A 20,078-nucleotide genomic window follows, 5' to 3' on the forward strand; every position below is an offset into this window, starting at 1 on the left:
GTCTCAGTGTTTTGATTCTTGGCATGGGTCGTGATGATGGATTTGGATCGGCCCTAATAAAAATGTCCTGTGCACTCGGCCTGAGCGATAAAACGATAGCAGTATGTTCCGTCAATGGGCACTTCATCAGTAGTAATAAGAAAAGTGTTGGACAGAATCTTTAGTCGTTTTACTGAAACATGTTACGTAAATGCAAACCCCATGGGCAATCCCCAAGCTCTGCCTCCCTGGCTCATGAACAGCCTATCATATCCCTCGATAATGAAGTGTGCTATGAGAGGACACGCAAAGAGCCACTCATTTAACAGGTGTATTGTTTGGTTTCACCTTCAACAATTGATGCAACAACAGAAACAGTAGAGAGTGAGAAAATGAGCTGTGTTTCCCACAAGTCTTAAATATACTTGTGGTAGCTGGCAGAAAGGACTGGCATTACCTGCCGCCACAAAAATGATCTGCTTCATGTGATTTCTGAAGACAGTGGAATTTGCCCTGCTTGTGCTGCTCAGTAAATTGCATGTGTTATCTATCGGCTACAACCACAGGCTTCAGAAAAATTGACTCTCCTCTTTTGATTGCATCAGCAATTTCATTTTTTGACTTACAAAGAAGGAAAAGAAACAATTTGCTTTTAAGTATTGAGATTTTTCATAAAAACAAAATGACCTATTAATTTCTGTAACTGACACCAAAACAGAATGACCAGATGGACATGGACTGTAATGTTCTTTGAATCAGTGAAATATGCTACAAAAAAATTGCTGTTACAAAGCTTAATGTGCTAACTAGACTCAAACGCTCCATGCTGTCATGATAACGTTGACAGTAATCAGTAATGTACACACTGATTAAGATTCTCTACAGCATGAAAGCTTTCTGTTCAGGTGGTCGGCTATTTGGCCAATCATTCCAGCAGAACACGGTTCCTTTTAGTGATAAAGCACGTTATGTTCATTATTTATTTATCACTCACAGAACTTTCTCGTTCTTCATACTTATTTGTTAAAATAGATCCCAAATGTACTTTGGAGGCTGTTAATATTCCTGGGCGGCCTGCTCAAGTAAACTCTGTATGTGGGAAACATGGCAGACGATGAGGAAATTGTTGATAACAGTAACGGGGCTGTATGTTAACTTTTTTGCACATTGTACTGGTGCTACAGAGGTTGATTAGTTATGTAGCACATGGCACAAAGTTGTAGTGCAAGCACAAAAACGTTTGTTAATATCTCTAAAAACAACCACACATGGTGCAGTTTAATCCAAACCTTAACAAGAAATGTTTTCAGACATTTCTGGAAATTTTTCCTTTCTCTTCATCCTTAATTTTCATTTGGCAGTGGCTCTTCTTGAGGTTCTTCCCACCGGGCTTGTTTGGGGTTTTGGTTCCGCACTTGAAAATACTGCTTCATTTCCAACCCCAGTTCCAGAAAAGTTGGGACACTGCGTAAAACATAAATAAAAACAGAATGTGAATATTTTGCAAGTCATGGAAAACCTATATTTCATTGAAAATAGTACAAAGACAACATATCAAATGCTGAAACTGAGAAATTTGATTGTTTTTTGAAAAATATATATGCTCATTTTGAATTTGATGTCAGCAACACGTTTCAGAAAAAGTTGGGACAGGGACAATAAAAGACTGAAAAAGTTGTGTAATGCTTAAAAAAACAAAACAAAACTAGTTTGGTTCATTGGCAACAGGTCAGTAACATGATTGGGTATAAAAAGAGCATCTCAGAGAGGCGGAGTCCCTCAGAAGTAAAGATGGGTAGGGGTTCACTGCTCTGTGAAAGATTGTGTGGGCAAACAATGCCACAATTTAAGAATAACGTTCCTCAAAGTAAAATTGTAAAGAATTTGAGGATCACATCATCTATGGTACATAATATCGTTAAAAGATTCAGAGAATCTGGAGAAATCTCTGTATGTAAGAGACAAGGCCGAAAAAGGATATTGGATGGCTGTGATCTTCGGGCCCTCAGGCGACACTGCATTAAAAGCAGACACGTGTCTGTAGTGGAAATCACTGTATGGGCTCAGGAGCACTTCAGAAAGCCATCGTCTGTGAAAACACTTCATTACTGCATCCACAAATACAAGTTAAAACCAGATATAAACAATATCCAGAAATGCCACCACCTTCTCTGGGCCCGAACTCTTTTACAGTGGACTGAGGCGAAGTGGAAGATTGTCCCGAGGTCTGACGAATCAAAAGTAGAAATTTTTCGAGAAATTTTAGAAATCATGGACACCGCGTCCTCCAGGTCAAAGAGAAGTGGGGCCATCCGGCTTATCAGTGCACAGTTCAAAAGCCAGCATCTGTGACGGTATGAGGGGGCATTAGTGCACGTGACATGGGTAGCTTGTACATCTGGGAAGGCATCATTAATGCTGAATGATATAAACACGTTTCAGAGCAACATGCTGCCATCCAGGCAAACTCTTTTTCAGGGAAGGCTTCCTTCTTTCACCAAGACAACGCCAAACCGCTTTCTGCACATATTAAAACTGCATGGCTCTGTAGTAAGAGTCCAGGTGCTAAACTGGCCTGCCTGCAGTCTAGATTGGTCTCCCATTTAAAACATTTGGCACATTATGAAGCTCAAAATATGACAAAGGAGACTCCAAACTGCTGAGCAACTGAAATTGTATATCAGGCAAGAATGGGACAACATTTCTCTTTCAAAACTTACAGCAGTTGGTCTCCTCGGTTCCCAAACGTTTATAGAGCAGTGTTAAAAGTAGAGGTGATGCAACACAGTGGTAAACATGTCCCCGTCCCAACTTTTTTGAAATGTGTTGCTGACATTTAAATTAAAAATGAGCATATATTTTTTCAAAAAATAATAAAATTTCTCAGTTTCAACATTTGATATGTTGCCTTTGTACTATTTTCAATGACATCCTGGGTTTCCATGATTTGCAAATCCTCACATTCGGTTTCTGACAGTTTACACAGCATCCCAACCTGATGGAGTTGGGGTTATACTCGACAGTGAGATAGCAGTGTTCAGCAACTACTCGGCAGGGCTTTCCCCAGGGAAAAAAACAAAACAGAGCCTTGCTACTGATGCAGATCACAGCCCATAAAGCTATGAGGGGTGTCCGGGGGAAAGTTTTTCTCCCCTGGAAAATTTTGAAATTAGAGATTCAGATGGTGCATTTTGGTGGCATCTAGGGCTAATTTAGGCACAGTTCAACATTTATTAAATTAGCTGTTTTTTACCTTGTCAAATATGCAAGGGGCAAATTTAGATTTGAAATGAAAACACTGGAAATAGTCAATGCAGAGAAATATTTAATTTTATTGCACAACAAAAAAATGCATAATATTGAACAATATAGCATGCTTCTTCATTTTCCAATTCCAGGATGCCAGGAACAGAATCAAGGTCAAATCACACAACAGCACCATCTAGCGACCAGCACCTAGAACGTGGTTTTATTGTATGGTTGCGAATGGCAGTCAGTGCACGCAGCAAAACCCTTTGTTTTCACTTCTGGGTTGAGTACCAGAATAGTCTAGACCTGTATATTACAATATCTTCCTATTTCTATAGTTATTACTCATTTTCAGAGGGGAATAGGAGATATTTAGGTACAGAAAGTACTGTGCATTGTTCAATTTATGGTATTGGGTTTGTTTTTGTTTTTCTGGCGTGCAAGTGACAGTGTGGTGGAGCGCCGCGTATCCATGCTTTGGGGAAGGCTCTGCTTCGGAACAGTAGTGGGCTAAGCTACCAGTTTCTCTACATTAAATGAAGCTTCACTACACTGAAGAACAAATGTAGCAAGCTAGGATGGCACCATGGCAAAAGTAGTTTATGACATCAGACACTACTTTTTAATTTTTATTATTATTATTATTTTTTTTTTAAATTAAACCAACTGAATGTCAAATCAGTGTTCTTTAGTATGTTATCTGTTTTAGGTCATTTTAATTTGGACCAGGTCATCTATGTTTATTGCATATTAATATATGAAAGCATATGTTGCATAAAAATGAATTGTATTTTTTATTAATTTTGGCACTGTGATGGTTTCAGGTTCTTCAACCAGGACCTCATCTGAATTCTCTGCCCCACGGTGAGCTCCTTGACGTCCCTGACCTGCAGATAGCAAAGGGTATGGATCAGAAGGAGGTGTCACCACTCTTTCCTTCCCTCTATCCTACATCTGTAGGGGTGGACCGAGGAACTGTGTGTATCCCTTCTCCGTATGCAGATAATGGACATGCTGACATGTCCTTTTACGCTCTGTCTGTGCCCGAGAACCCGGCCCTGGCACCTCCACTCAGCCCGTCACTATTCTGGCCCTCGCACAACACCCACACCATGCCTGCTCTGTCCCTGCAATGCCCACCTGCACTGCCATACAGCGAGCCACAGATTCACACCACCTGGGTCGACACCAAGCCACACACTGCGGGTGGAAACAGGTGAAGGGGGAGGGGTTTAATTAATCTCCGTCTCAAAATGTTTAACAAAGCTGTTTCTGACATAGGGATGGGTATTGATGACATTTTATTGATACCGATTTTTTTAATCGATTACTGATCAATTTTCTGTATGGGAATAAACGTACAGTGGTGCTTGAAAGTTTGTGAACCGTTTAGAATTTTCTATATTTCTGCATAAATATGACCTAAAACAACATCAGATTTTCACACAAGTCCTAAAAGTAGATAAAGAGAACCCAGTTAAACAAATGAGACAGAAATATTATACTTGGTCATTTATTTATTGAGGAAAAAGATCCAATATTACATATCTGTGAGTGGCAAAAGTATGTGAACCTTTGCTTTCAGTATCTGGTGTGACCCCCTTGTGCAGCAATAACTACGACTAAACGTTTGCGGTAACTGTTGATCAGTCCTGCACACCGGCTTGGAGGAATTTTAGCCCATTCCTCCATACAGAACAGCTTCAACTCTGGGATGTTGGTGGGTTTCCTCACATGAACTGCTCGCTTCAGGTCCTTCCACAACATTTCGATTGGATTAAGGTCAGGACTTTGACTTGGCCATTGGACATTAACTTTATTCTTCTTTAACCATTCTTTGGTAGAACGACTTGTGTGCTTAGGGTCATTGTCTTGCTGCATGACCCACCTTCTCTTGAGATTCAGTTCATGGACAGATGTCCTGACATTGTCCTTTAGAATTCGCTGGTATAATTCAGAATTAATTGTTTTATCAGTGATGGCAAGCCGTCCTGGCCCAGATGCAGCAAAACAGACCCAAACCATGATACTACCACCACCATGTTTCACAGATGGGATAAGGTTCTTATGCTGGAATGCAGTGCTTTCTTTTCTCCAAACATAACACTTCTCATTTAAACCAAAAAATTCTATTTTGGTCTCATCCGTCCACAAAGCATTTTTCCAGTAGCCTTCTGGCTTGTCCATGTGATCTTTAGCAAACTGCAGACGAGCAGCAATGTTCTTTTTGGAGAGCAGTGGCTTTCTCCTTACAACCCTGCCATGCACACCATTGTTGTTCCGTGTTCTCCTGATGGTGGACTCATGAACATTAGCCAATGTGAGCGAGGCCTTCAGTTGCTTAGAAGTTACCCTGGGGTCCTTTGTGACCTCACTGACTATTACATGCCTTGCTCTTGGAGTGATCTTTGTTGGTCGACCACTCCTGGGGAGGGTAACAATGTTCTTGAATTTCCTCCATTTGAACACAATCTGTCTGACTGTGGATTGGTGGAGTCCAAACTCTTTAGAGATGGTTTTGTAACCTTTTCCAGCCTCATGAGCATCAACAACGCTTTTTCTGAGGTCCTCAGAAATCTCCTTTGTTCGTGCCATGATACACTTCCACAAACATGTGTTGTGAATAGGGATGGCGAAAACTAAAAAAAATCTTGACCGACCACCGAGCCTCATTAGCCGGTTAAAGTCAGTTAACCGGCGCGCCTTTTGGCGGATGCCGCCTTTTTCACGGCTGAATCGTGCAGATCCGATATTTTTTTAAATTTTTTTTTTAGGGGGGGCGTTGGAGTGTCTGAATAATTTCATCAGAGTAAATTCTGTATTAAAATTACTAAATGAGCAAATGGCGTTACAGTCCATGAAACAGGAAGTATGAGAAGAAAACAGTAAATCAGAAAGCTGTGCACGTCTGCGCAAATGTGCGCAGATTTCTGATTTACTGTTTTCTTCTCATACTTCCTGTTTCATGGACTGTAACGGCATTTGCTCATTTAGTAATTTTAATACAGAATTTACTCTGATGAAATTATTCAGACACTCCAACGCCCCCCCTAAAAAAAAAAATCGGATCTGCACGATTCAGCCGTGAAAAAGTCGGCATCTGCGCCTTTAGTTTGTGTGGAGAGATATGATCTGCAATAACATGCACTGTCGGCTACAGACCGAAACATACTTTCAGAATGCACTGGCCAAGGCAGGACTAAACTCGATGTGCCTTCTAATAATAATAAAAATAAAAAAAAAACAGAATAGTAATTTGTAAGCTAAAAAGCCTGTGTCTACACTTTTATTTCGCCGAGTGGCAGCTGTGTTCAACTGGGGCGGGACATGACTGAATGGGTGTTTCTGATTTGTCAGCTGTCGTCCTTACACCGCATGGCATGCCCCAAGCGTTTACAACACAGAATTCCAGGTTCTCCGCTCCAAAATCGGCAACTTCAAAACGATTGATTTTATTTTTAACCGACAACCAAAAAAAAATTAACCGGTTGACGTTGATTCGGTCAACTACCGGTCAAACGGTCATCGGTTAACATCCCTAGTTGTGAAGATCAGACTTTGATAGATCCCTGTTCTTTAAATAAAACAGGGTGCCCACTCACACCTGATTGTCATCCCATTGATTGAAAACACCTGACTCTAATTTCACCTTCAAATTAATTGCTAATCCTAGAGGTTCACATACTTTTGCCACTCACAGATATGTAATATTGGATCATTTTCCTCAATAAATAAATGACCAAGTATAATATTTTGTCTAATTTGTTTAACTGGGTTCTCTTCATCTACTTTTAGGACTTGTGTGAAAATCTGATGATGTTTTAGGTCATATTTATGCAGAAATATAGAAAATTCTAAAGGGTTCACAAACTTTCAAGCACCACTGTAGGTTTCATTGTCAACACAGTTATTTTGAACTCTGTGTTGAATGTTAAAATAAGCATGAAAGGGTTTTGCTGGCTGGGAGATGATGGGTGAGGCGAGCTGATGGCTGTAGCCTCACAGCTATCTGTAGTAACAGTCTATATTTACAAGAAGGATGTCTCGGGTTCAGGTGGGGAAGGTCAAAAAGTGAGAACGCAGCATTCTGACCACGTTATAAATAAATTACAGAAACATTGCATGTAATAGGCTTTGTGTTATTGGTTCTTCAAATTGCATGCTCTCTCCCCTCTCAGAAACAAACTCATGCACGGGCACATAGTGATGCGCATGTTGATGTATCTTCCTAAAGCAGTATCTGTAGCTTTTAACTTTTTTCCTTTCTTTCTTTTCTTTTCTTCCCCAAGAAAAGCAGTGGCTCGTCAGCCTCATCCTGATGTGTCCGACTTAATCAGAGAAAAGTTAAAAATGAGCAATGTTGAAGGCTGTGTCTTGAAATGGGTTACATCCGAATAGGGCTGTGCTCACAGCTCGCGATACTCGATCATGCACGATTTTCGGGGGTATGATACGATATCGTTTACTCACTTGAAAATCAAAAATCCCATATATGACACATTTCATGCATATCTCCCGGTTCTGTAGCAGGTTGTCATCAATTTTCACTTGATTTAAAGCATGTTTCATGCCAGAAATCGACGGAAATTCATGCTTGCAACCTGTTCCAACCAAAAACGTTTTTATTTACAAATGGCGCTTCCAGTTACTCAGGGCATACGCACTAGAAATGAGCCTTTTTTTCATCCAAACTACTTTTTGAAACCCTCATTCTGATTGGCTGGCGTATTATAAGCCAGCCAATCAGAATCGGTGTCTTAAGGCAGCAGCATGCCGTAATGGCTGTTTGTTGTCTAATTAGTATCCAATATCTCTGTCATTTGTGCCTTTATTGTCTGACTTTTGTTATTGAAACACAACAAATGACGAAGTAGATAACATCTTTAGACATTTGGTGACCCAAATCTGAAGTTTGCTTGGATAACTGGAAGTGGCTCAATCGTTATGTTGTTATCAGTAGATTAAGTTTCAATGCGCTCTGCTACAGACGCTGCAAGCCGCTAATTACGTCCCCCATGTCTCCATGGCCTCGTCTCGAGACTCATTGATTGAATAATTTTGGCGCCAAACGTATTCGCGCCCTCTGCTTACAATACATTAAAGACATCGTTTAACTCGATATATTGTGATATATATAGTACGATATCGTGAGCAACTGATGGCAAACGACCACAGCCCTATATCCGAGAACTGTAGACATTCTTTTTCTCGACAGTGCAGTTAAACACAACTAAAAAAAAGATGGCTACTATTTTGATAAAGTTCACCATTAAGATACAGTGGTGCTTGAAAGTTTGTGAACCCTTTAGAATTTTCTATATTTCTGCATAAATATGACCTAAAACATGATCAGATTTTCACACAAGTCCTAAAAGTAGATAAAGAGAACCCAGTTAAACAAATGAGACAAAAATATTATACTTGGTCATTTATTTATTGAGGAAAATGATCCAATATTACATATCTGTGAGTGGCAAAAGTATGTGAACCTTTGCTTTCAGTATCTGGTGTGACCCCCTTGTGCAGCAATAACTGCAACTAAACGTTTGCGGTAACTGTTGATCAGTCCTGCACACCGGCTTGGAGGAATTTTAGCCCGTTCCTCCGTACAGAACAGCTTCAACTCTGGGATGTTGGTGGGTTTCCTCACATGAACTGCTCGCTTCAGGTCCTTCCACAACATTTCAATTGGATTAAGGTCAGGACTTTGACTTGGCCATTCCAAAACATTAACTTTATTCTTCTTTAACCATTCTTTGGTAGAACGACTTGTGTGCTGAGGGTCATTGTCTTGCTGCATGACCCACCTTCTCTTGAGATTCAGTTCATGGACAGATGTCCTGACATTTTCCTTTAGAATTCACTGGCATAATTCAGAATTCATTGTTCCATCAATGATGGCAAGCCGTCCTGGCCCAGATGCAGCAAAACAGGCCCAAACCATGATACTACCACCACCATGTTTCACAGATGGGATAAGGTTCTTATGCTGGAATGCAGTGTTTTCCTTTCTCCAAACATAATGCTTCTCATTGAAACCAAAAAGTTCTATTTTGGTCTCATCCATCCAAAAATTTTTTCCAATAGCCTTCTGGCTTGTCCACATGATCTTTAGCAAACTGCAGACGAGCAGCAATGTTCTTTTTGGAGAGCAGTGGCTTTCTCCTTGCAACCCTGCCATACACACTATTGTTGTTCAGTGTTCTCCTGATGGTGGACTCATGAACATTAACATTAGCCAATGTGAGAAAAGCCTTCAGTTGCTTAGAAGTTACCCTGGGGTCCTTGGGGACCTTGCCGACTATTATATGCCTTGCTGTTGGAGTGATCTTTGTTGGTCGACCACTCCTGAGGAGGGTAACAATGGTCTTGAATTTTCTCCATTTGTACACAATCTGTCTGACTGTGGATTGGTGGAGTCCAAACTCTTTAGAGATGGTTTTGTAACCTTTTCCAGCCTCATGAGCATCAACAACGCTTTTTCTGAGGTCCTCAGAAATCTCCTTTGTTCGTGCCATGATACATTTCCACAAACATGTGTTATGAAGATCAGACTTTGATAGATCCCTGTTCTTTAAATAAAACAGGGTGCCCACTCACACCTGATTGTCATCCCATTGACTGAAAACACCTGACTCTAATTTCGCCTTCAAATTAATTGCTAATCCTAGAGGTTCACATACTTTTGCCACTCACAGATATGTAATATTGGATCATTTTCCTCAATAAATAAATGACCAAGTATAATATTTTTGTCTCATTTGTTTAACTGGGCTCTCTTTATCTACTTTTAGGACTTGTGTGAAAATCTGATGATGTTTTTGGTCATATTTATGCAGAAATATAGAAAATTCTAAAGGGTTCACAAACTTTCAAGCACCACTGTATGAAGGATGCATCGTGTGTGTGTTAGAGAGAGGGGGGAAACCAAGAGAGTTAAAGTCTTTACTGCCTGGCTACTTGTTTAGCTGTTCTTCAACAATAAAGAACACAGTCTGGAAAAATTCATCTCTTATAAACCTTGACCCGGACACTATTAGGATAAGATACATTAGACTCTGACTTGCAATCAGACTAATCAAAGTACGTATCAGCAAGCGAACAAGTGCTTATCTCAATGAGTGGGGGAAAGCCATAACTAGATTTTCAATAGCCACTGGGACATAAAAACTACATGTATAGAATCACCAGTCAAATCTGATTTAAAAAAAAAAAAGCTGAAAAGGTTTGGCGACTTTGCACCAAAATAAGGTTTAAAAAAACTTTATTCCTCACAGGTTATACTTCAAATACACATGCACAACTGTGCGCTTCCATCAGTGCAACAACATGATTGGCTTAATCAAGTTTATTTGTATAGCGCTTTTAACAATAGACATTGTCGCAAAGCAGCTTTACAGAAAATTAAAGGATTTAAACATGAGCCAATTTGATCCCTGATGAACAAGCCTGTGGAGACGGCGGTGAAGAAAAACTCTCTTAGACGACATGAGGAAGAAACCTAGAGAGGAACCAGACTCAAAAGAGAACCCATCCTCATTTGGGTGATAACGTGATTATAAATAACTCGTTTCTATAACAGTGTCCTATATAGTCATAAAGTGCAACTGTGTAACCAAGAAATTCATTGTAGGTTTAACATGAAGTCTGTTTTGTTGAAGTTATAAACTGTTCATTGACAGAAACTTGAGTGCAAGATTGTTCATGACAACTGCAGTCCTAAAGTTATCATGTCAGTTGTAGCCTCAGCCATCATCGCAAAACTGTAAGTGTCCAGAGCCGTCTTCCAAGTGCGACTTTTGACTGTCCATATGGGGCCGTCCTCCACAGGAGCAACGTGATGAGAGTCCAGCCAGACATAAGGCATCAGGATGGATCAGGCAGGTCTGAGAAACAGAAAGCGTCAGTGGTGTCTCAGGATCAACATGTAATTTGGCAGAGAGAGACGGGGGGGACAGGTTGTTGGGTATGCCCAATGTCACCTAATGAGTAAGAACAGTTTTGCACTGAGTGCAAGCAGGGACTCTGGCAAAAGCACCTATGACAACATAACTAAAAGAGAAGTCACAGAAGGTAACGCAAACATGAGGGAGCCCTGGGACATAAAGCAGCCAGCCACTTCACTGTCAAATCTTAATCTGTTTCCCGGTTTGGCAGAAAATTGGCTGTATGGGGATGCGGTGGGATATGTGCATACCACCGCCATTTTTTGCGTTATAGATGTTTCCCATAGATTTCTATTCAGGATTCTTAAAGTGGGATGTCTCCTCCCTTATAATTTCTCTGGATGTTGAGAAAACGTTATCTCCTTACTCTACGATGTGGATGCCATCGCTATCAGCTAAACTTGGCAGTTTGCGAGTCTGGTCCAGGTGGTTGATTAACACACATTTTTGTGGGTTGGCTCTCATAAAGGTTCAAGTCTGGTGTTGAAAACTTGACCTGGCGCATCACTAGAAGCCACACTTTGCGCTGCATCTTCCTCTCCGCCATAACTGCTGCTTGTTGCAAGCTTCCAGCAGTGTAGACATTGAGTTTGATGTGATGACATATATGTTTTTGCAATTTAGAACTGTCAGGAAAACACCCTGGCGTTGACGAAAGGAATCGATAACTTTGGAGGCATGTGATTCCGATGGATCGGACTATTTGGAACCAGTTCTCAACTGGAACCGATTCTCGATTCCCACCCCTCTTCTGAGATCACATGAATTCTCATAACTTCAAAATGTTTACAATTCAGTGATTCCCACAGGATTTTGTGAGACTGTGGTGGGTGGATCTTGCTCGGACCCTCTCAGGGTGTCCGGGGGCATGCTGCCCCAGAAGAATATTCTGTACATGTTAAAGTTAAATGTATCAACGTGGTGCACTTTTGAGAGTGAAATTAAGAGGTTAGATAAATGAAGAACTGTGTGATCTAAACAATTTGTGCTTTTCATAATTTTATCATAAACACACTGGTTGTATAGGTACGAATGGTGATAAAACAGCAGAAAGGTCACACCCACAAAGCATGATAAAGGAGTTTAAAAAAAAAAGACTATAGCATACGTTACAGCCCTCAGAGAAATGAATCAGAAGTGGTTACCCATGTTCACTTGGTGTATTTTTTTTTTAAATTAAATATACTGGCATATCAGGTGAAAATTCTAATTTGAAACTAGACTCATTGAATTCAGAATTGAATGCTAAACAATGTAGTTTTTGCAGAATTAAAATGTTTTTCCATTCTTGAGATATTACAAATCAAAGATTGAAAAAACGGCTTAATTTTTAGAAAACTGATGTAGTTATGTATGAGGATCACATGGTCCAAAATGGGCCTCATTAACAAATGAGATTAAATGTTTTTTCTTAACTTTTTTCCAAGGTATTTACATGGAAATTGATAGGCACATAGATGGTTGTATACTGAAATTTGAAAAATTAGTAAAACAAATTATGCAAATTCGTGTTTAATTAGCATTAATTATGCTAAGCAGGTAAAGCTGTTAAATTGGTACGCATTCCTCTTCTTCAAAGTTTCCCCAAATGGCATTTGTGCAATATAACTGATCTTAACTTTCATTTATACACCACAAAGAAGGAATTATAATAATTATCTCATCTCATTATCTCTAGCCGCTTTATCCTTGTACAGGGTCGCAGGCAAGCTGGAGCCTATCCCAGCTGACTACGGGCGAAAGGCGGGGTACACCCTGGACAAGTCGCCAGGTCATCACAGGGCTGACACATAGACACAGACAACCATTCACACTCACATTCACACCTACGGTCAATTTAGAGTCACCAGTTAACCTAACCTGCATGTCTTTGGACTGTGGGGGAAACCGGCGCACCCGGAGGAAACCCACGCGGACACTGGGAGAACATGCAAACTCCACACAGAAAGGCCCTCGCCGGCCACGGGGCTCGAACCTGGACCTTCTTGCTGTGAGGCGACAGCGCTAACCACTACACCACCGTGCCGCCTATAATAATTATATAAAAAAAATTAATTATAAAAACTGGAGCTTGAGATGAAGGCATCTCACTCAGGAATGTCATTCACATCTACCATTCTCGATCAAAATTAAAAAAAAAAAAGATTATTTCTAATACTCTCTTTGTGCTCTGTAGGGCTTTGTATTTCTCAAAAGTAGGGCCTACTAGTATTTAAATTAATATTCACAACTTTCAAGGCGAACCTTGAAAAAAAAAAACCCTGAGATCTACATCCAATAGACAATTCCAATTAATTGCATTGAAATTGACACTTGTGTTTCTGACTTCCGGTTTTTAAAATATCATTCTGACCACTAAGATCTCAATATTTTTCATCAAAACAACTGCAGTTATATTCTAAAATAGTTCTTTATTTACAGGAATCAGTTTGATTTGAAAAAAGTCTTTAAAGCTATGAAAACTCACTTCAAAGTCTCCCGTGAAGCATAACATCAAAATGAGCAGATGGAAACTTTTGTTGAATCCTTCATCAGAAACAGTGAGAGCGAGAGAACATCCCTATAAAAGTTACCTGATTGATATTCACGAGTAATCCAGTGGGAAACTGATCAGAAGAGAGAGTGAGCGAGCCTGACCGCTTTCCCGTGACTCAGAAAGAAAAGCACTGGCAGTTTCCCGACATAATTCGAGTGGAGTGTGAACTCTGTTGTACCAACTTCAACCTGCCGTTACTCCCAAAGTACTGAACAGATCTTAACGAGATAAATTTCTTTGGAAAGCAGAGATTATAAGCTTTTTAATGATGATAGTATTCATGATAGAATATATTCAAGAGTTAAACAATGACAGATTTAGAAACTTGGATGATAGTCTGCATGCACAATTTTCACAGCACGGCCAGTGAGCGTCTGATATGCCTATACAGAATGATGTATATCATTTTAGATGAAAATAGACCTATTTCAAACTTCAACTTGAGTGAACGTGACAAATAGCCGAACATGATGTGAAGAGCCGATTTGCTTCTCAGAGGCTGAAAATCATTACGTTGTCAGAGTATGCGCATGATATACGGTAATCTCATGTGTTTGCCACTGCATTGGCTGCAGCAAAGACCTTAACAAAGAATCACATCTCCGAACTCGCTGAAGTATCACAGTAGCTCTGGTCAGAACATACGGTAGACTTGTATTTAGAAGGACGAAAACGCGTTACCAGATGTGTGAGCAGCATTGATGTCAAATTTTCCGACTCAGAAAGAAGCTAAAACTCTGCAAGTTCAACAGCGCGCTATTTTAAAGTGAGGAGACTGGAGTCTGACACTCTGCTGTTAACATTCCCTAACTAAACTAAAGTTAGATTAACATTAATTATCAACAAGAACTTCTGCATTGATGTTTCCTGTTTTCTGTCTTACACTGATAATGATGACGTTATGTTTGGACTAGTGGATAACTGCAGTGTATCCTGTCAAGTTAACGTTACTTGTCTCAAATCAAACAGTGCAGGACATGACAGTCCACCAGTGAGTGTGTGTGAGAGAGAGAGAGAGAGCGTGTGCATGTACAGTGGGGGAGGGAGTGTAACTGTTGGTTTGAAATGGTTTGCTGAAGCAACAGGGCAAAACATGACGTTTGTAATTCTGAGAGGTGTGAAGATATTTTCCACTTCATTATGAAACTGTGGTGGGACAAATTAGACTTTGGCGGGCCGCCACACTCAAGGAAATGAATGGGGGAAACACTGCAATTTATACCACAGCACTGCTGAATTCTCAAATGTGATTGGTCAGAAGGTATTGATTTTTTTTCCCCCCTCCAGTGTCAACTCTGACTGTCGTTCCAACTTCAATTTAAGTCACAGGTTTATATAATACACCCCTAATACATCATCGTTTCTATAGTAACAGCTCATTCACAGTTAAGTATACGGCAGATGCTCCATATAATGCATTGCTAATTATTGATATAGTGATATTTTCTTGAAGGAGTTGTTTATGGAAGGAGCCTCTATTGTCTGTGCAGAGAGGTACAGCTGTAACTTTTACATTTTCTGGGTTTTTTTTTTAAATGGACAGAATTGTTTACGCTTTTTGCAGTTTCTCAGTAAACAATTAAAAGCACTTTTGTGCACTGATTCATAAGCGAAAAATTGTAACGGTTGATGAATTGCTGTGGTATAAGGGGAGTAAAACACTTAGACCTACTGTTCCAGGAAAATAATCCAGTGACTCTGCTTCATCACACCGTACCATCGTTGATGATTCATTTTCCTGTAACAGCACAACTCGGAGTGTTTTTATTCGTGACTTCACAAACCTCTCTTGTAGGTCATTTGAGACAAGGCTGCTGTTTCTTGTCTTCTAAATAAATTTTGTTGTTTTTGTATTTCATTGACACTTTTTTTTTTTCCTCCCCACAGCTCTTTTCTGTGTCAGTCGAAGTTGTTTGGGAAGCGGCTGGAAGACGGCGGCAAAGCTGTGAACTCCTCTTCATCGTCATCGGGCACAGTGGCCAAAAGCGACATGCACTTCTGTGTTGTGTGTCACGACTATGCGTCAGGCTACCACTATGGCGTCTGGTCCTGTGAGGGTTGCAAGGCTTTCTTCAAAAGGAGCATTCAAGGTAGCAAAACCAATACTTTTTTTTATTTTTCTTTCACCTTTTGTACCCATAATTTTACCCATTTAAACAGCGTGCTTTGTGTTGAATTCTTATTCCAAATAAGTTGCAGGGGAAAATATTTTTGAAAAACAGCAACAGCCAATGGTTTTCACTTGCAGCAGTCTGTGCGAGACACAATTTTTAGAAAAACTTGTTTGCCTTCTCTGTGAATTTATTTTTTTTCCATCTGCCTCTGTTAAACAAGACTAAAAAAAGCTACATATTCTGTTTTTCTCCACGAAAGTAGTTATCCTTTTAAAATTTTAATTCGTTTTTATTTTTATTTCGTTGAAACTAGATAATTCGGATACAAGCTGTTTAATTCTGGCACAATTAGTCACTGTATTGGTTGGCTGATTCTTGTCATAGATATCCCATTTTGTATATTGTGTTGTCGGCGATATCGATGAAAGTAGGCATTTTAACAATGAAATAATTTCTGATAAAGCTTATATTTGTAGAGTTCTCTATAGTTTTAAATCTCTCAAAGTCTTGCTCACTTTGAAATTGTCAAACGGTGTTTGCTTGGCATCTTGGCTACTTGTGTCAGTTGTTATATCTGTCATGACATTGAGATTTATCGTCACAGATAAGAGCACTGAAATTTGTTTTTGAGCAAGATGAAAACGGGGATCGTCTTGTTTTACATGCTGTTCGTTCATGCAGAAATACCTACGCTGAAGTGAGTTTACAGTTCGCTATTCAGAATTCAGCAAGCTGTAAAAATGTATGTGGACTTTACCGAGCTTCACACACGCATTTTTTTTTTTTTTTCACATTTTCTGAAATCAGCAGCCCAAAAGAAACTGAACAGGTTGTCTTATTTCAGAGTTGGTGGGTTGGTCGGTACTCCTTTTCAGAGTATTTCATAATATGTCCCCTTTAAATAAATCTATTCTCCACTCTTTCTTGCACATATAAATCATCATAATGGCAGCCATGTAAGAACATATCATGTGCATGAGCGTTTTGGGCAAAAACACTGCAGCCAAAAGAAAGCAGGTACCTATTCTTGCACATCTCCTTGATGATGATGAGCCCTGTTTTACTCTCCATGCATGGAGCCATGTGCTGTTTGTTTCTTCCCGGGTGGCACCGTGTTTATGAAATTAAAGCGGGCATGGACAAATGCAACATGTCCCTTTGTGGTGAACTAAAGCCAGCACAGAGAAGGCCTCACTGACAACAGGTTTCACGTCAGCAATGTGCACACAGCAGCACGTGCCTGCCTGCTGAATATCCACCATCGCACACACTTGTCATCTGCAAGTGCTGATCTGAGGGAAAATTAAATAATGGCACAGAGACAATGCAGCCAAGAGGAAAGCAAGAGCACATGAGAGACAGATAGTGTGTGTGTGAGAGAGTGAGTGAGTTAATTGTTAATGCATGTCTCTCAGGTTGTGACCCAGGTCCTCTCTGAATTGTCATGACCGGAGATTAACCTGTGTTGACTCACTTGGTTTGAATTGATAAAAAAAGGGTTGAACATTGGTCAAATAACCCCAGTCTGAGCCCGGTCATTGGTTTTCTAAGAGGTATGCCTGGCTCTGACTTTGATATTTTTACCCGAATCATCTCACTCATAACCAGCCAACCTACTGAAGTCTGTAGATTCAAGGATCAGAATAAATCTGTCCCCTGTGGTTCTCTAACCAGAAGCACAACTCCATACTGTATCTCATCACTCAGATAGAACCCTTTGAGCCTGGAGGCCCAGTCCTCTGTCACATTTGTAAGAATTAGAAATGAGCATGGTAAAGCAAATATCATTTGCAGTGTGGGAAAGAAGGAATTTTAAACGGACAAGTTGGAAATGTTGCCCGTCTGTCCAAATTTCAGCCTGTCTGAATGACGGGTCAAAGGCCCGGAACGGTGCGGCCGGAAAGCTGAAGGGCTTTAAATGCCTGGAGATGGCTTCTCAGCTATTTCCAGGCACATTTTTATGATCTTCAAAGGCCAAATTACACAAGACATTAGTTGCTAATTACACTACAAATTGAATATAATTTACAAGAAAATGTCAGAAGTTTCAAGAAAAACATGCTTAAAGTTGTACCCAAGAAAACAGTAGTGCGCACAGGTCAATTCCATGTCTCAAAAAAAGTCTGGGGGGCAAGGAAGTTCCAGTTGGTTACAACTTATTGGTACTCATATACAGTGCCTTGCAAAAGTATACATCCCCCTTGGTGTTTGTCCTGTTTTGTTGCATAACAAGCTGGAATTAAAATGGATTTTTGGAGGGTTAGCACCATTTGATTTACACAACATGCCGACCACTTTAAGGTGCACTTTTTTTTAAATTGTGACAAGATGAAAAAACAGAAATCTGGAGTGTGCATAAGTATTCACCCCCTTTCGTATGAAACCCCTAAATAAGAGCTGGTTCAACGATTCACTTCATAAGTCACATAATTAGTTGATTAAGATCCACCTGTGTGCAATCAAAGTGTCGCATGATCTGTCACATGATGTCTGTATAAATCAACCTCTTCGGGAAGGACCCTGACTCTGCTGCACTATTAAGCAAGCAACATGAAAACCAAGGAGCCTCCAAACAGGTCAGAGACAAAGTTGTGGAGAAGTATAGATCAGGGTTGGGTTATAAAAAATATCCCAAACTTTGAATATCCCAGGGAGCACCATGAAATCCATGATAGCAAAATGGAAAGAATATGGCACCACTACAAACCTGACAAGAGAAGGCCACCCACCAAAACTCACAGACCGGGCAAGGAGGGCATTAATCAGAGATGCAACAAAGACACCAACGATAACGCTGAGGGAGCTGCAAAGATCCACAGTGGAGATGGGAGTATCTGTCCACGGGACCACTTTAAGCCGTACACTGCACAGAGTGAGGCTTTATGGAAGAGTGGCCAGAAAAAAAAAAAAAGTCATTGCTTAAAAAAATCACGTTTGGAGTTTGCCCAACAGCATGGAAGAAGATTCTCTGGTCAAACGAGAGAAAAATTGAACTTTTTGACCATCGTAGGAAACTCCATGTGTGGTGCAAACCCAACACCCTGAGAACACCATTCCTACAGTGAAGCATGGTGGTGGCAGCATCATGCTGTGGGGATATTTTTCATCTGCAGGGATGGGAAAGCTGGTCAGGACTGAAGGAAAGATGAATGGTACTAAATACAGGGCAGTTCTGGAAGAAAACCTGTTTGAGTCAGCCAGAGGTTTGAGACTGGGACGAAGGTTCACGGTCTAGCAGGACAATGACCCTAAACATACTGCTAAAGCTACACTGAAGTGGTTTAAAGGGAAATTATTTAAATGTCTTGGAATGGCCTCATCAAAGCCCAGACCTCAATCCAACTGAGAATCTGTGGCATAACTTGAAGATTGCTGTACACCAACGCAACTCATCTAACTTGAAGGAGTTGGAGCAGTTTTGCCTTGAGGAATGGGCAAAAATCCCAGGGGCTAGATGTGCTAAGCTAATAGAGACATACCCCAAGAGACTTGTAGCTGTAATTGCAGCAAAAGGTGGCTCTACAAAGTATTGACTTGGGGGGGTCACAATAAAACAACAATGTGCATCTTTAAAGTGGTAGGCATGTTGTGTAAATCAGATGGTGCTAACCCTCCAAAAATCCATTTTAATTCCACCTTATGCGACAAAACAGGACAAACACCAAGAGGGATGAATACTTTTGCAAGGCACTGTATATAGGTACTATAATATATGAAATATTTTGTCAACAGTGACCATTTTTATCCTATGTTTATAATAAGTCTAAGAAATTTAGGAAGTAACAATACAACTGTTCTTACAAAAGAGTTAAAATTTTGAGGCTGACATTCCAAGTAACTTTGTAACAAAATGACTTAAAATTACTCAGAACTGGACATGGTAATATCATTTGGCATTCAGACTAAAATCTGCTGGCAAGAACTTAGTAAATAGAAGAAAATAAAAACTCTATTAAAATATAAATCTTACAAAGCAATGCTCGAAAAACCTCATGTCTGATCGTCCCAAACGACTAAAGTCTGTGCAAGGACGAGTAAAACTTTAATGGTAATTGTCCGATTCGATGACAAAAGTTAGTGCTGGCAACCACACAGGCGCTAAGAGAGCGGGGAACCAGTCTAAAGTAGCTCGTCTCATTTCATGGGAAAAACGTTAAGTTTTATTCAACGCGACAATATATACAAGTACAAAAATATTTTAAGGAAATTATTCTAATGTCCTTGTTTTTGGTTATAATTCATCGAAGTATGCGT

General features: G+C 40.1%; 1 protein-coding gene across 2 annotated transcripts in view; it reads left to right on the forward strand.

Moving 5' to 3' along the window:
• esr2b (estrogen receptor 2b) overlaps nt 1-20,078 on the forward strand; it is a 147,667-nt gene that overhangs the window by 103,655 nt on the left and 23,934 nt on the right. The window contains exons 2-4 of one of the 2 annotated variants that reach the window (XM_060925234.1): nt 4,053-4,092; nt 4,189-4,444; nt 15,598-15,800. In XM_060925234.1, the coding sequence (XP_060781217.1) occupies nt 4,053-4,092; nt 4,189-4,444; nt 15,598-15,800 (499 nt within the window). Of the gene's footprint in view, nt 1-4,052; nt 4,132-4,188; nt 4,445-15,597; nt 15,801-20,078 lie in introns of both variants that reach the window. The other variant, XM_060925235.1, reaches the window with a different exon arrangement.

The sequence above is a fragment of the Neoarius graeffei genome, chromosome 7, assembly GCF_027579695.1.
Source record: "Neoarius graeffei isolate fNeoGra1 chromosome 7, fNeoGra1.pri, whole genome shotgun sequence".
In the NCBI taxonomy this organism is placed as follows: Eukaryota; Metazoa; Chordata; class Actinopteri; order Siluriformes; family Ariidae; genus Neoarius; species Neoarius graeffei.